This window comes from Dermacentor albipictus, chromosome 5, assembly GCF_038994185.2.
Source record: "Dermacentor albipictus isolate Rhodes 1998 colony chromosome 5, USDA_Dalb.pri_finalv2, whole genome shotgun sequence".
NCBI classification, from domain to species: Eukaryota; Metazoa; Arthropoda; class Arachnida; order Ixodida; family Ixodidae; genus Dermacentor; species Dermacentor albipictus.
In genome coordinates, this window is record NC_091825.1 from 133,142,637 (window position 1) to 133,160,832 (window position 18,196).

At 47.6% G+C, this 18,196-nt stretch overlaps 1 protein-coding gene across 3 annotated transcripts in view; it reads left to right on the forward strand.

The window, feature by feature from the left end:
- The first annotated feature begins 4,032 nt into the window (after positions 1-4,032).
- LOC139060106 (platelet binding protein GspB-like) overlaps positions 4,033-18,196 on the forward strand; it is a 210,595-nt gene continuing 196,431 nt past the window's right edge. For 2 of the 3 annotated variants that reach the window (XM_070538936.1, XM_070538935.1), the window contains exon 1: positions 4,033-5,338. In XM_070538936.1, the coding sequence (XP_070395037.1) occupies positions 5,116-5,338 (223 nt within the window). In that variant the 5' untranslated portion in view covers positions 4,033-5,115. The remainder of the gene's footprint in view (positions 5,339-18,196) is intronic. The other variant, XM_070538933.1, reaches the window with a different exon arrangement.

Consider the following 18,196-nt stretch of genomic DNA (forward strand, 5'->3'; position numbering starts at 1 on the left):
TCAATTAGGCATTTGTAGGCACAGGCAAGGGACATCTAACTGTTATTTTCAGCGACGTACTGTATGCGTACCAATTTTTTCCGGTTGATAAATCCTGCGAAATATGGCGAATACCTCGTGACTGCGCTCCCACCCGCATCATAAAGCAGCGCCCTCGGAACAGGCTCCTCTTAAGTTACCCAGAATGAAAAACAAAAAATCCCCTCCCAAGCACTTCGTACAGATGGTCAACCAGCGAAGCTGCAACGTGCGGCCCCGGTGTTTATCACTGGGTTAATCCCGACGGTTCATTAAACGACGGCTTGGTAGGCTGTCGAATCCTTGGTACGGAGTTGCTGCTTGCGCTCGCCTGCACGAGCCTGTTGTGCCCGGGCTGCAGCATCGGGACGAGACAAGCTCTTTCCCGGTTCTGCTCGCGGCGTTGCTGATCGAAAGCTGCCTGCTCCTCGGGAGTACGTATGACGCGTCGCCTACCAGTGTCGGAGTCTGAACTGCTGCGCACCCGTTCGGCTGCGATGGAAAGCAACGACGTCACTACTGGCACAGGCAATCGCGTGCCTTTCTGGTTTTTTTTTTTTTCGAGCATTCGCATGGGGTTGCGCCAGAGGAGTTTTCGCCGTACAGGCGACGGACGGGCGAATCGGACCTTGTCTGACCACTTTCTTCATAGGTATCTTCCTACTTGTGGAGAACTAAGGTAGCTGTGGAATCTCTGTAGATAATTTTCAAGATATTTACGTAAGGGGCCTGTACTCCTTGATTACGTAATGCCTCTATGACTGCTGGTATCTCTACTGAATCAAATGCATTTCAGTAATCTATGAAACCATATAGAGAGGCTGATTTTACTCTGCGGATTTCTCGATTACCTGATAACTACATGGCTGTGATCCAGTGTGGGGTAGCCCTTCCTGAAGCCAGCCTGTTCCCTTGGTTGACTGAAGTCTAGTGTTGCCCTTATTCTATTGGAAATTATTTTGGTGAGTATTTTATATAATACTGGGAGTAAGCTAATGGGTCTATAAGTTTTCAACGTCTCCCTTTTCGTGGATTAGTATAGTGCTTGCATTGTTCAAGTTCTCTGGGACCCTTGAAGTCGATAGATCGTATAGAGACCCGCGAGTTTTTCAAGCATTATGTCTCCTCCATCTTTGATTAAATTGTCTGTTATTCCATCTTCTGCTGCTTTTCCCCGTTTCATGTCTTCCAAGACCCTTCGAACCTCATTGCTAGTTATAGGAGTCTCTGCTACCTCTTCATTACTGCTTCGAATGGCGTTATCGTGGCTCCTCTGGGTACTCGATAGTTCAGTATAGAATTCTTCCGCTGCTTTTACTATACTTTCGAGATTGCTGATGATATTAGCCTGCTTGTCTTTCAGTGTTATCTGTGCTTATCTTTCTGATGACGAATGCAAACACAAAAATTTGGAGGACGCTTAAGCTTTGCCTTTTAAGAGTGGAACGCGTCAAAGATGTGGATATGCATCAACATGGTTGTGTGTCACGCTTTCGTGTGTGTAGGCACTGCTTTTAACTACACCAACAGTGCAGCATGGGTAAAGCTCAGCTGCTCACCAGCAGTCAAAGATGCCTGACTGCTTCTCACGCTTCCCGTCTACTGTAGCTTATGTAACCGTAATTTTTACTGGGAAGTGCTGGCGGCGAACGCTATGCACGAAGGCGAGCGCCATCTGAAGGTGTTGCAAGGAACTGGGCGCGCTGCCTTGTGGCCTTTGAGATTTGCGCGCGCAAATCTCAGAGGTCACAGCCACTCTATGAAGGGTAGAAACGCTGGAAAATGGGTTTGTGTTTTGAGTTTCCGCGTAGCAGAATTATGTTTCTCGTATATTCAAATTACAATCCAATGCTATCGTGTCTACAGGTTGTGTGTAAGCCGTACTTTTACGATTTTTCTTACGTACTTTACCTTGAGAAATTCAATTCAGTAAATTCACTGCTCTACTTGGAGGGCCTGTGTGGTTCGAAATGATATTCTGCAAAACGACGCCGACGCCGGATTTTCTTCGACACGGGGCCTTTAACGTTCTCGCGTTAAAATATGGGCATTTAGTTGCACCTCCTGTATGCAATAAGCCAGCGTGTTCGTCTTACCAAGCAACGTTGTCAGTCAGATAGTTTGCCAATGTGAGGTATTCGTACGGACGCGATCGTGTTCACCCGTACCGCCGCCGCTATCTGCCAACGGAAAGCCTTCCGCGTGAGTGTTCCGCGAAGAGCACCGACATGCGGGCTGGTAATGATCCATTTTTAGCCCAGCGACAACGATGCCGTCCCAACCACGCAATGACGAAGGGCGCAAAATAGAAATTGAAATGTGTAATTACAAAATACGGTACAAGGTGCATAAATCCGTCGTTGGAGGACAGCTATCAGCATCATTTAATCAGCATCATCATCAGCCTACTTTATGCCCACTGCAGGACGAAAGCCTCTCCCTGCGATCTCCAATTACCCCTGTCCTGCGCCAACCGATTCCAACTAGCGCCCCACTAATTTCATCACCCCACTTAGTCTTATGCCGTCCTCGACTGCGCTTTCCTTCTACTGGCTCATCATTTAATAATCCCTAGATATTGTCACAATGACGTCAAAAGCCGAAGTTCACTCCAAAAACTGCATTCGTACGGTTGACACCGCTGGCAAGAGAGGAGGAAGGAAGACACTCTTGACCACGGTGTAGCGTACACTGGCATACTGTTCCCGATATTCTACGCCACGGTATAACTATGGTTCACTTGACCCCGCGTTATTCACGCCGTCAGGTAGCGCTGGCATCTCGAAAACTGGCGCCACCGTTCGTCGCAGCTGCGTACTGCGACACGAACTTCAGCATCGCGCGTATGTCGCACGCGGAAGCCGAACGTTAGGAGAGACAGCCGTGCGGGGAAGACGAACGTCCGGAGACGCGAGGAACTGAACGTCCGCACAATATGCAACGGGGAAAGAGAAGTACTACTACCTTGCTGCTCACATATGGCCCACTTTTCTACGCAGAAGGCAGCAGACTCATGAGGTTGTAGTTGGTAGGTGTACTGTACTGGTACCTGAACTTTGAAGATCATTCGCAATTGTTAGCACTTTATACGCATATATGCATGATACCGGTCCTTTCGTATATCGGTGGTTTCTACGGTTGGTCCGGAATAATATATATGCCAGTGTGCGCCTCTTCCAGATGACCCTTCTTCGCTTGGCGGTGTGCTTTCACTGGCACTTCCTGGATGACTATTTGGGGGAAGGAGCTTGAACATAATGAAGCTTGTGCAATGAGGTGGTTTGAATCCCGAGCAATGCAACTACCGAGGAACGCCGAAAGGCAGCTTATGCAAAAGTTGCCTATCTAGTAACGTGTCCGTAGTAAGCAATGGCAAACGGGCGGGTTTGACGGACACACGTCGGGAGGGCGGTCCTGTGTGTTCGTTTATTCCATACATATAAACGACCGTTTGCGTCCTGCGTACAACTGATATCTTACAAATTGACAACTTCACCATCCTTTGACAGTAACGAATATATATATATATATATATATATATAGCACATCACTTCTACCGTTTATGTGGACTGAAACCATCCAGACATATAGCGCGGACAGTATCTTGGTGGTATTCTGTCGTCCTTCTCCATAAAGAAATTCTAATAGGGTGTATATAGATAAGCACAGTGAAAGGAATATATACATGTTAAAATATATATTATGTTTAAAGTATTACATGGGAGAGGTGTTTGATTCAGTCGCAAGAATACTCGAATATTTCAAGTAGCCACCGCTGTCTCTGTAAAACCACTCCTGAAAATAAATACTGGGTACGGCGGGCCTTGGTTAGAGGTGTACATTTTACAGTACTATACAAAAAAAAAAACAAGGCAACGGGTGATTAATTGCTGTTCTGAATGCACGTCCCAAATTCGTGTCGCAGTTTATGTGCCTTTTCCTTCCTTCTCTTTCATTTTTCACCTTCCGTCTCTCAGATGCACCAGCTGTGACCGGGTTCGGCTCTACCGGTCATAAAAAAAAAAAAAGGAGTGGCGGTTGTGATCTCTAACGATGCCACTTATTGTGCGCAAACGTTTTTAACAATGATGTTTATACGTATGGGGGGACGGAAAATGGAGGCGCCGACTGCGGTTCGGCAGGCGATGTTGCGCGGCACCTCACAAAAGCGTTCGCGGAAGGCGGTGCAGTAGACCTCTGGGCAGACGGCGGGATAAAGAGGGCAAGGGAAGCGGAAAGACAGAGCGAGCCGCTCACCACACAGAAAGACGGGCGCTTACGAATAAGCGCGGCCACGCATACGCCTTTCTTTGTCTGCACGCGCTTCACGCCGGCTGCTCTTGGACGACGTGTAATTTGCCCACCACAGCGCGGCGCGCCCAGCGCCGCAGCTCCTTACGTCCATAATCGCACGCGCATACGCATACGTATGCCACCGTCGGCTTCGCTGGCAGCATAATTGAAAGCGTACGCCCGCCCACACACACACGCATGCACACGGCGCTAGAAAGATCGCGCGGCCAGCGCGGGTGTGCGAACCCCTACACGTGGCGAGTACATATGGGAGCTGCCCTATTCGCGGAGTCATGCTCCTAGGGCCGTCAGCCTTAACAAGCGCGGTCTGGACGTCTGGACAGCCATAGCCTGCGCACGCCTTACGCACGGAGCGCAGGGACAGTCGAAGGAACGCGCGACGACGCACGCAAGCAGCGGTTGAAACACGTGAGAGCGCCAGCGGCTGCGACGACGCGGCGGCAGCACTGCCTGCCGCTGGGGCCCCCTTGTTCCTTCCGGAGCCGGGGTGCCGCGCGCGACCGCCCGCTATCGAAACACCTGCTGCTGCCGCCGCCGCCGCCGCCGCTGCTGCTGCTGCTGTTGTTACTGCTGTTGTGGCGCGAGCCCATCTCGCTCGGCCCGAGCGCTCGCGCTGTGTGCAGTGGTGCCGTCGTGTGTGCGGTTGCGACGGCGACCCCGACGTCGCCTTCGAAGTGAGCGAGCCGCGTCTTGCGCGCGCGGCTCGATGCGTCGTCCGCGCGGGGGCCCCTCGCCGGCGGCTGTTGGTGCCAGGCAGGCAGGGACGACGACCACGCCAGCAGGATGTGCGACGGCGAATCGTCGCCGCGGAAACCGCCGCTGTCGCGAGCGCAGTCGATCGTGGACGAACTGTTGGACGAGATCAACGTGGGCCTCCACAAGCAGAGGCCCGCGCGCCGCTTCAGCGCCGACAGCGACGCCTGCGCCACCGACTGTTCGGTCCTCAGTGCGGCCAGCATCAGGGCCGAAGTCAGGTGCTACTCGAGGCAGCAGCTCGCGGCCAAAGGTACGTGGCGGTGCATCAGCATCTTCCCCCGTGGCTTACGCTTCAGCGCGTCTGCTCTTCCCGTGACGGTTATGCTTTGAGCGAAGCGGACAGACGAGCCAGCCGCGAGGGTTGATTGCTCGCTCTGTCGCGGTCGTCTGCACCCAGAGGTCAACCAAACCGCGAATGGTCTGTGCCAGATGGGGATGAAATGCGTCATCGAAGAAGTATAGAACTTAATTTGCGGCTCGTATAAGCCGCAATCTGGTGTCTACAGCGCGCACTTCCTTCCGTGTTTTGTAAACCGCGTGTCTGCTCAACTTCGAGGCGGCCGGCTTCCGCCGGAAATGTGGCGCGAATAATCTGTTGGCGTGCCTTGCCCTCCGTCTGCGCAGAGCGCTCGCGCCAAGGAGGTTTGGCTCGCACTCCTGTCAAGACTTTCGTATCGTGTATGCGTGTGCGTAGCAAGCTGCGCACGTCGGCTTGTGCTGTCAGTGGGGCATTTCTCAGTCTCGCATACATGCTTGCCTTTCTGCCGCAGACGATGTCCGGGAAAATCGTTGCTAGCTGTTGCGCAGCTGCGACCGATTCGTTTGTTGCGGTTGTCGCAGGTCTTCGGGTGATAAATAAGGCCCTTTGGTGTTGGAGCGTATGCAGCGGGAGCGCATGGAGAGAATCCGGGTGGCACACAGTTGCGAATGCTACCACGTGACGCCCGTACCCGAGTTGGAGGAAATGTATAGAGGGATAGAAAAAAAAAAAGATTAAAAAGACGTCGATCATTTCTGTAAGGATAGCTGCTCTGCGGTACTGCTAACATGCCAGCCTGTCTGTGTACGTGAGGCTGTGAGCAAGAGCTCGTCCCGTACGTTGCTTAGCGTGTTGCAGAAACCGAGATGTAATGACCGACGTTTCAACAAAACCATGTCTGCAAATGTGCGCGTCTTCTCTATAACAGCGAGATGGCAAAATTTTTCTTGAAGGAATAAGGTCATGGTCTTTATACTTTTACTTAAGAGGAAGGGTTGAAGAGGGTCATCAAGGGTGATGGTGATAACGAAGAGAATTTGATTGATTGATTGATTGATTGATTGATTGATTGATTGATTGATTGATTGATTGATTTGACATCCTGAAACGGCGCACGGGCTCTGGGAGACGCCGTTGCGGAGGATTCCGGATTAATTTTTTTTTTTTTACCGCTCGAGGTTGGACCCAAAGCGCATACACGAGCGTTTTTTGCGTATCGTTTGCTTACCGATTCCGTCGAAACGCGGCCGGCCGCCACGCTCGGGAGTCGAACCATGCGACCTAGTGCCCCCGTAGCCGAATGCCGTAGTCATGCATCGAGCAACTGCGGTGGTCCAGGTACCAGACATAGACGGCCTGGTATCAAGTTTCAGCGACGGTTCATGCATGTTCGTGCATGTATCTGTTTGCGCACGAGCGTCCTGCACTAGCCTGCCCATTTGTGCCAATGCACTGTCATTGACTCTATTAGCACTCGTCATAACAGTAGCTATGGAGACAAATTCATTTCCAAAGGAGGCTACGGTAGTCCACTACTCGATAATATGAAGGAGTAATATCCAGAAAATGAGTCTTTATTTCTTTTTTTTTCTTTTTTAGGAATTTACCCTACTACCCGCTTTGTCGCAACACTTCGTAAGCTCTTCGTAGACTCTTCGTAAACTGCACCTATCCCATCCCTTTCCCATCTCTCTCTCTCTCTCTCTCTCTCTCTCACACACACACACCATTACGTGCCATTACAAGACTCTGCTTTCGTTCTTTCTTTACATATCGCAGAGCTGCAGGGCAAATGTCAAGGTAGTAAACAACTCGTCAGTGAATACAGGTGGGGGAAAACGTATTTGAGTTCTTGAATGCCAGAAAGGCTTGCCATGGAAATGTTCCTTGAGTGTTGCTGACTCTGATAGCAGCGGTGTAACATTTAGGCGCGCGCGAGTATCGAAAACTCCATTGAGTTATATATATATATATATATATATATATATATATATATATATATATATATATATATATATATATATATATACGGGGCGTTTCTTTTACTTTTAATCGTTAACACGATTTTTAGAAATCACCCGTGGCATACAGCACAATGATACTACATCAGCTAGATTATCCTTAGAGGTAAACGATATTACCTCGAAAGGCGCAAATGGATATTTGACTAATGAACAAATTTTCACTAATTAAGTTTAACCTAATTACTTTACGTGGAGCACATATTGCAATTTGGGAGTTGTAGCCGGCGTCTTCGAAAGACATAACCACTTGTAATAAGTTCTATGAATGAAACAGTTTCTAGATATGCGTTTCCAACGTTTGCGACGAAATGCATTGGTGTTCCAGCAAGTTTTGAGCTTCAGTGCACAGAAAGACGTTTTGTTAAAAAGAAAGTAAGTTGAACACCAGTGCATTTTCACCTCAAGCTTGCCTGCGCTTTTCTCAAACTTGGTGTTAGTTTCAAAATTCGCTCCACGTGGATATGCCCCGTGAAATCACTGGCTTCAACTCGTGTATTGCAATACGTGCAGTAAAGCAACTAGTTGAAAAGCAGATTAGTAAAATTTTGTTAATAAGTCAATCTCGACTTCCAGTGTAAGTAATGTCTCCCTCTTCGACTATAGCACACCTCGATAAGTACATATATATGTATATATATATGTGTGTGTGCGCACATCAGTTCCCCAGGGAACCAACTTATTCGTTGCACTACCTCCTAGTCAATAACCATACTTCCCATTTAAGCAGCTAGCCTATAAATTTGTTGTCTCGATTGTATAAAAACATTTCTTTTTCGTTGTCCAACCGCATACATATTGCACGTCTTTAAACCGACGTGCAGTGCTGTAGTACTTGGCTCCTTCAACGGACGGGACATTCTACATGCATGTGGTCGACATGCTGCCCTATGCCACTTCATTATTACCGCCGCATGTATTACCTACGCATGTCACGAAGAACCAACGCCGTACAATGCTCTCACGCGAGATGGGAGCCGTATGGCGTGGCAGAAACACCAAACATACCAAAACGCACATCCACACTCGTGTCCGCATGCACCATGCACGTCATACACCCTGCGCCTGTATTAACGCTACAGCGTTAAGCGCCCCGGGTCACAGAAAATCCGATGTCGGTGTCGGCGTCTGGCGTCGGCGACTGGCGTCTGTGTCCAGCGTCGGACGTCCCTATGGCAATAATAATATTGAGCCGAGTTCCCAATCACGCATACCTAACCACTCATCTACCACCATAGTTGCTCGTACCTCGTCTCTCTATATGTTCTTACAAATGCCCAACGCTGCGAAGAATGCGCAACGCTCTGCCACGTGGTGTGGGCATGCGCGGGCACACCAGAGCTCACAACCCGAAACACATCCCATCACTCGGCCATGGGAGGCAGCGAGGCGGCCATGGGAGGCGGTCTCCGACCCGACGGACCAGCTCGAGTGGTCGACCGAGCGATTATATAGGGCAGCTTGAAGGAAATACATGCTGATACATGTTCAGGATAAAGTTTGCTGCCTTTCTCTCTTTCTCTTCAGTTGTGTAGGGCATTGAATCCATGTAGCAAATAACGTAAGTATAGCGGTGTCAGAACTGCGAAATTTCCGAATAGAATACGAATATTCAAGAAAAGCGACCTTAGAATATCCGATGCAATAACGAGAATTTGCCAACTTTACAATGAAGTTAAATATAAAGCTTCCGTCAAACCTATTCGGAAAAAAAAAAACAGGTAAGAGCGAGAAAGAGAAAAGAAAAGTGTATTTGTATTGTTTGATGCACGCATGTAACGTCCACCGTTCGCTACTTAGAATCCCCAATAAAGAGGAACATTAAATCAGTTTAGATTGACAAAGCAGCCTTAAGTAACTATACTTTCATTGACTTCGAAGTAATAAGTGGTATATTAAAAGAAATGGCGGTCAAAGTTTCATTATTGAATTTAACGTTGATACCCCAAGGCCGTATAGGTACGCCAGCGTGACGTCACGGATCGCAAAGCAAGTTCTCGCATTTCGGATGTTGTGGTTCAGTAAAAGCTCTCGAAACTCCCTAAGTTCAGCGTTTGGCTCTATTATAAAACAGTGTAATACATTCTTACCGATCAAAAATTTAACTAGGCCCGAACAGACGGCGTCAAAATTCAGTGACGTAACGGCATGTTCGTGAGGGAACTTCAAGGCGGTGTCGCTACCCGTCAAGACGCTGGCTCACCAAGCGTCTTCTCGCGATAAGGGTGACTTTTTTTTTTTCGTACTGTGGAAGGGCAATTTACTAACGCAGTTCAGTTAACAAAACAGCTTCTTGGCTGCCCCGTGCTTTCGGTGAGGAACTTCTGTTTGCCTCACCGCAGTCCGCAGCTTTCCTGAAGCAGGGAGAGAGTTCGCGTTTGCATCGGTCTTCCTTTTTCCGAGACTCCAGCGAGTGCTGTTATAACATATATTCGACATTTTCCAAGTATGAACTCTCGAATCGAACAGCACGAACTATATGCGATTCCTATTCGAAATATCGATTATTCGGACAGCACTTGAATATCCGCACAGCATTCGAATATTCGCACAGCATTCGGCACGTAGACTTCATGTTTCAGTTTTCCAAGAAATGAAAGAAAAATATGTCCAGTTTAAGGATTCCATATTCGAAGGTCTCTACATTTTTTTTAATATTCGTATTTGATTCGATCAGCAAATTTCACTATATACGAACATCCCTACTCCTGATAATAAACACGTTTACATATCGAGGCTTTGGAAGCAAAAAAGGCTCGACCACAAAAAGAGTGGGAGATGACAAACAAAGCCGGCCTGGTAACCTTCGCCACACCTGGCGCCATTTGCGATTGCAAATTCTGAGCAGCCCGTAAAATGTAAGGCGGGCGAGAGATCGCGCCTGAGTCCATTTGCGATAGTACACAATATATATGACAGCAGAAAAGGGCTGCACGCTAATGTACGCGCGTATAAAGTTCACGTGTAGTCGCATGCCACGTGCCTTTAATGGAAAGATCAATCTTTCTTGAGATAATGGAACGGTAGTAAATAATCGTGCCTTTTTGTTGACAACGCACGGCAGACGTGAATATATGTATGATAGTCGCCGATTAACCAAGCAGCTATAGCCAGATTTTGCTAATTATATCTTTAATAGTTACTTTGTAGCATTACTTAAATTGCACAATGGAAGCTCGTCAGAGTTCATCGCATGTGTGCTTAGAGGAGCACTTACGCGGAATTTCTTTTCTTGCCATTTTTTCGAGTTTAAATGGTGGCAAAGAAACTTCGCTTTAATAAGTTCAGCACGCTTACAATTTACAGGCATCGCGTTAGGAATGTGTTCATGATGAGCTCTACCAAAACTGTTCGTCAGGCATAACGAGGTCGTACGTCGTGCTAGATATTCACGACGCGGTGAACGTGGACAGCGCGCCTGTGACGTAATGGACGGAAGCGACCAATGGCAGGTGGGAAAGAGAAGGGGCGCGAAAGGTATGTTTGCATAATTCGGGCCTATAGGTTTGGACATATGGAGGACCACCAGGGTCAGAACGACCCTTGCCCCATATTGCACTGATGAAAATGGATGTTTGTAGCACACGAGAACCATGGAATCGACGTGGATTATTTATGCGCAAAGGCGGTTCCTTGATGTCCGAGAAAACTACTGCAGAACCCCTGTAAGCCTGCTTCCCCTCACAACGCACGCACACCGGACCAATTGGGAGCCACCACTTGCATGTATGCTCTCTGTTCCGTATTCACGGCAGCAATCCTGTATGCCCGACCACATAGCGAATGATCAGAATATATATATAAAAAATGAGCTCTTAAATTATGTGTACGAATCTGACTACCATATTCAATGTATGGAATATTCACACACCGCTGGAAAGTGTGCTCGTGTACCGCCCTGTTTCTGCGTGTACTATCCGTTACTAAGCGTGACCGTACGAGTGTCGCGCTTTTCGTGCTGAAAGCGTTTCAAAGGGAAAATAGTTCAGGGACGCAGGCCCAAACGGGACCAATCATGCGCACGCGTAGGCGGCTTTAAACGGCTCGCTTTTGCCCCTTTTTGAAGACGCCTACCCAGTTTGCGTGACAGGTTGTGACAGTTGTTGCGCGCTCACTTCGCACGTGTACTCACTTTTCTGTTTATTTGATGCCTTCGACCTGCAGGCGCAGCAGGACGGCCGACCTGATTACTGCAATCCATGTCCACCTCCCCCCTTTTTCCCGTTCTGTTAATTCATCATCCGTTACTGCGGCCCCCTTAACCGTGGCCTCTTTAGAAATAGCGAATGTAAGCCGGATTGGCGTGCCAGAGAAGTAGCGTCAGATTCATTCGTTTCGTGTCCAGCTCAAAATGAAACTCACAGCCGAGAGCTAGCGTCCGTTTAATTTTCTAAACGTCGTAAACGTTTCGCTTAATTCTCGTTTCATGCAAGCATGCTCTCCTAATGCTGCATCGTGCTGAAAGCGAACAAATTTTGACACGCTAGCTATTGTGGTCCAAATAAAGTTGTTTCACTCACTGAGGACTAAGGGCAACATTGGACCACGTGTTGTGGGAGTGTGAAGCCATCGGCTCCTCCTTCAGCGAGGATAGGTGGGCTGCGCTCTTGGGCAGCCCCGAACTCAACGACCAAACCCTGGCCGTCCAGAGTGCCCGCGATCGGGCCGTCAAGCTAGGCTTGGCGGTCCCTACGTGGGACTAGCCGGGTGGCGCGGGGTCTCCCCTGCGTTTTCTCTGGACCGAAATAAAGTTATTTCACTCACTCACTCACTCACTCACTCACTCACTCACTCACTCACTCACTCACTCACTCACTCACTCACTCACTCACTCACTCACTCACTCACTCACTCACTCACTCACTCACTCACTCACTCACTCACTCACTCACTCACTCACTCACTCACTCACTCACTCACTCACTCACTCACTCACTCACTCACTCACTCACTCACTCACTCACTCACTCACTCACACGCTAGGTGGCACACAGCTTCATAACGCTGCAGTGATCACGTGTGAGCATGTACACCTCTCTTATCTACACTTCAATACAGTGGAAAGTCTGCGTATGCATTCTGCTAATTAAATTATGTAGATTGTCTGCAAACTATTTGTGCGTGCCTTCTGTGTAGTCTGTACACATAGGGTCAAAATTCAGAGGAGTAGTATATAGACACTCTTCAGGTTTAAGGCTTCTGCTGCTTAATCGACTATTATTTACAGAATGATCATACGTTGTGTATACGAAAAGCAGAAGATTTGCAGAAAGTACCAAGTAGTCTACAAGACCTCTATAAATAGCTGACTTTTACAACGAAGCTGTTAGTGCGACTATAGTCGGATACAACTTAAGTCTGCAGTGCCCCCCTACCCCGCCCTTAGAACCGCCAGCCACTGTACCTCCGCGAGGCTGCAAATAGTTCGTACTTCAAACTTTTCCTGTTACCTAAATAGGGCGGTAACGACAAAAATAAAGTTATGAACGCCTAATTTTATACGTTTTCACTCGTCTATCATAGCGGAACTGCGAAAGCCTAATTTTTTTATTGAACTGAAATAAAACGCTTGCTTCGCTGCAACTATTTATTACTAAGTTTCATTTCAGTTGGCAGTGAAGTTTCACGAGTAAAACGGGCTCAGCAATGAAATGAACTATACCGAGGACTTTTGAAGAGTGAAATGCGAAGACTTCATACACTTTGTCCATGTCTCTTGCACACCTCATCGCTTCCGCCGATGAAAAGACTCTTCAAGAACAGCAGACGCTCCGGAGGTATCAAGTACGACGCCATTTTGAAAACGTCGCATGACGACTTTGTTTGCTTCTGTGATTGATAAGCGGATTAACACAACGCTACACAACGCTACGCGGCCAGTGTGCCTTGGTTGTCAACTGCTGTTCTTTTTTTTAAAGTTGTATCCTACTGTAGAAGCGCTTGAAAACGTTATACGAATGTTTTCACAGTGTGCTGAGAGTAGACCATTCACCGAGTTTATATTGTGAAAGGAAGAAAAAAAAAGGAAATATGGGAATGGAGGGGGGGACCATATTAAGGGTGGCGCGCAGGCAATTTCGGAAGTGTGTGGAGAAATTAGCTAGGGGCTAAATTAAAATTGTTACATTGTTTTTTACCTGCTAGAGGCGCTGCTCTGGGAGAAGCAAAGGGGGCAGCAGTTCCATAATAAAAAAAAGAATTTTTGATAAGTGGCGAGTACCTATGTAATGCGTGGAGTGCGTAATTTATATATGTTGCTTGAAAATAATCAGTGAATACGCGTTATCTCCCTACTTCTATGCTTCACGCAGTCCGCCTATATAGTTGGTTTTCCTGCTCTCCTCGGCGAATTAAATTAGACGCGTTGTTTGTAGAATAAAAACAATGTGGCTGATGTACGCAAAATTTTTAAACTGTATAAGTTAATCGCAACCTTTGTAGAACATTACTTATACAAGAGTTCCAGAGCTTTACATGCGTATTTTACAAATAAACCGCGTAGGGTAGTTTGCCGAATGTGCTGAAACAAACTCAGCCTGCCAGAAGGTCGACAATTCGAGGGATTAGAGCTCTAGAAGCCCTAGAGCAGCTCTAGAGCTCTAGAATGGAAGGGTCATCTTGTGGGTGATGAGAGGGCAGTTTCCGGATCGTCAGTTAGCTACGGGCTTTGCAAAAAAAGAATCTTTAAACAAATGCTTAAAAGCGTTATACGGCCGTTATCTGCAATGTATTTCAGAGTCCTATGAGTGCTCTACGTGACACCGAGTTCGCATTCGGTGGAAATGGGGGCCACGTTACGGTTCTCCCGTGCAGCAGTCTTTACTTCTCTGGCCTAATTATGATCTTTGTAAACAATTACGGAACCCTCGTTTCCTTCCTATTTTCCGGCGTAAGATGTTCGTAGGTCTCACCTGTATCGTCGGTGAACTAAGCGAGGTACTTTGTATTTATTTCGGTGCAAATAAGAAGCGGGTTGTGGCTGATGTGTAGACGAAGTTCGAAATAAAGTCGATTACTTATAGCATGGGCAGTAAATCACGTGTATGGAAGCATGCCATAAGGTTATAAGTATGTTATATGAACGGCGTAGGACTTATAGTTCTTTGATATAGAGTACTAAATCCGTTATCAGTGCCACCGAGATCAAATTTAGTGAACATTGAAGGGACATTATCGCCGGTGTGCATGCCAAGTTAAATGTGCACGTGTATATTAATATCGTGGTATCTATAAAAGAAAATAATAAAATTCCTTCAGCAAGTGTTCGAAAGCGTTACAGCCGCTATCCGCTATGTTTACTATAGTGTGCCGAGAGAACGCTACGTACCCGCCGTGGTTGCAGCACGAGGTCGCGGTATCGAATCCTGGCCACGGTGGCCGCATTTCGATGGGGGCGAAATGCGAAAACACCCGTGTACTTAGATTTAGGTGCACGTTAAAGAACCCCAGGTGGTCGAAATTTCCGGAGTCCTCCACTACGGCGAGCCTCATAATCAGAAAGTGGTTTTGGCACGTAAAACCCTATAATTTAATTTAGAACGCTACGTCACACCGAGTTTGCATTTGGTAAAAATGCCGGGCACGTCAAGTGTAATGTGGGGCACTGCTAGCCCATCAGCATCTGTTAAAGGGCCCCTCACCAGGTCTTGTCATTTTGAGCTGACAAGCGCAGAGCATACATTGAGCGATAACGATCGTGGCTGCAATGTATTACATCACTACGCCTCATGACCCACTACAAACGGGTCCAACTGGGGTAGTGCATGAGTAGGGTATAACCCCGGGTCGGACGCTTGGCCAGCGTCACGACGCGTTAAACCGTCGGTTGCCGGCACTTTATTAAAGTTATTCCTATCCTACCGAACCCTCGTTTACTTCTTATTTTCATGCGTTGGAAAATTACTACATAGTATGTTTCCCTGGTCTTCCCTGTGAACTAAACGAGGCACCTTGTTTATTGTCATACTGGACACCTACAGATTATCGCTTTTCCTTCCGCGGATGCATGTCACGTCACAGTCACAACCGAGGGTCCCGAAGTTCGCTCTTTTCTGATAAATCCGATTCGTTATTTTTTTTTTTACCGGTAAAGGTTTTTCGGAATTTATTGGATTACTTCCAGAAACGCAGAACGCTAGATATCATATGACAAAAGGCGAGACTCTATAAGAAAGAGCTGTAGGCTTATAAGATGTGTGTATGTGTGTGTGTATATATATATATATATATATATATATATATATAGGGGCAACACATCGGCGAGTTGAGCCTTTAGTATTCTGCTAGTTGGCATGCCAAAGCGGTCAGACATTGAAACCATACGCATCGCAGCTTCGCAGCTTGCGGATATGGACTATGCGTGCGTCCCTAAAAGGTTATAGGTGACCTTTGAGCAAAACTGACGGACCACATGCTTCTGAAGAAAAACGCTTGGAAAACGTATGTATATAGCGCCAGAGAACAAGGACAGAAGGGTGACGACACCTTTCTTCTGTCCTTGTTCGCTGGCGCCAAATATGCTTTCCAAATCAATTTACTAACCTGTCCAACGAATGGCAATGCTGAAGAAAAAGAAAGAAGGAAAACTGAATGTATTTGTAAGTCGGAAGCAATAACTGAAATAATTGGGGAGTGCACTGGGAAATTCGCAATACCAAGTTTGAAATACTGTCAATTTCAAGTTATAGTATACGGCAAAGGCTGAGAAGAAACTCTGCGTTCTCGCGGTTTCCCTAATCCGTATACTTTTGCTTAGGGGAGTACGTAAACTGCCCATGCACAGTCTGTAGAGTTTTGATCACGTTTTGCAACAGCTATCGTTTCTATATGTACATAATACGTGCAGGGTGTTTCAAAAATGGCATGCGAAATTCTTTTAAAACAGGACAGACAGACAACTAAGCGATTTCCTCAGAATTGAGTTTGCCACGGCGCCATACATCTTAAAGTTACTCGAGGTAGTAATTCTGTGGCAGTTCTAAAACTGAACAAAACTGTTTTAATTGAAAAAAAGTTAGACAATCGATCCTATACGAGGTTTTAATGCCGTCGTTCGACTAGGTCCTGTTAGGAATGGCCGGCCGGGGTGGCAAGGTGCCAGCTATTTCAGCCCGCTGCACGTGCTTCGACCGACCCGCGGTGGCGGCGCCCTTCAGAGAACGAGCGAGGACGACAACGCTAACCGACCATGCGCCGCGTTTGGAGGATCGGTGACGACAGCAGGGCTGGTCACGTTTGGCGCCCCGTGCATTGTTGGTTAATTTGCCGGGTCGTCATGGTCTCTCTGCGGCAGGGGGAGCCTCCCTGGCAAAAGGGAAGGCTCCCCGAGATATAAAGCGAGATATAAGAAGGAAGAAGAAGCATGTGCTTGCTGTGGTAAAGCTAGGGAAACTACGGAGCATGTTTTATTAGAATGTGAAGACGTCTACCCAGCGGTCGATTTAGGCACCACTAGCCTCCTTGAAGCCCTTGGGTTCAGAGGGAGCAGTGGTAAAGCAAACATGTCCGCAATAGACATTAGTAAGAAGCGACTGGAGGATTGGTGGAAGAAAAGTAGGGAAACGACATAAGACGGAGACGTACAAAAGCACAGGTCGCAATAGGGGATCAGAAAATTTGGGCGTGGTAGTTCATGGTGTTTTTTTTTTTGTCTTTTTTCATTGTTTAACCTAGGTAGAATATTAGGCAGTATAGTAGCAAGAGCTTGGTGGCGCAACCCACCGCCCCGTTCCAAAGGGGACGCTCATAACATCCATCCTTCCATCCATCCGGGTGCTTTGCGGTACGGGGGCCCCAGGATTCGTCACAGTCTGCTGACACACGTGGCGACTACAGGAAAAGGGCAGCTCTGGAATTTAGCGGCGCCGGCTGTGGTCGGGCGTGACCACCTGACTACGGGGACGCAGGACAATGGATACCACGACGACTGCGCTGCAAAGGTCGTCTGCCCTCGAGAGAGCACTGAAACCTGTGCGGCACCTGTGTGTGAGCCCTCCTCCTCCAGAAAGGCGCGTAGTCTGCGATGACGTCGAACGATGACGTCGAACGGAGTGCTTATAAGCAGCGATGTCGGCTGCTAGAGTGTGCTCGTCGTCGTGCTCGATATGTACTCGTGAGCTGTGTGCTCGATTGCTGTATGCTTCGTCTCGCGGGCTCCATTTGGGAGCCATGCTAGACTGTCGATGTATGTCTTGTCTAAACTGTAAGTAATGTAAATAAATCCTGTCGCCCCAAGTTCCTCCGATCGTCCTACAAGCCCGACTCCGAAATCCAACACTCCATAACAATGTGCACACTTGCGAAAACCCGAGCCTACCAATTTCTACGGAGTCATGAATTTCCGGCCATTTTCACCGGAAGAAACGGCGATCTGATCTTCCAGAGAACGCAACTGCCACGCTCCTATATAGCAGACTCCTATGAGTGAGGCGACTGTCTCCGACTCAGTTTCACTGTTGGACAAGCATGAACGAGTGTCCTTATGGATATGCGGTTTTCATTATTTAATGCTCGTCTGAAAGTGAGGCCGAGACACTCAGATTGCTCGTAGACGTCTGCTATCAGTACGTGAAAGTTGCGTTCTGCGGCAGTTAACTTCAGGTTTTCTAGTGAAAGTGGCAATGAATTCATTACTTTGTTCAAACTGGCAGCGTCAACCTTTTGAAGGTATATAAGTTAACTCTTTGTACAACTGGCGCTTCGAATTTCGCATAATATTCGGTCGTCCGAGTCTCTTTGGAAATTCGTCTGATTTTTACGACTTTCTCAAGTTACCACTGAGTCATCTTGAAACGTATCCCGCTGTGATAAAAGCGCCGTGTCTGTCTTC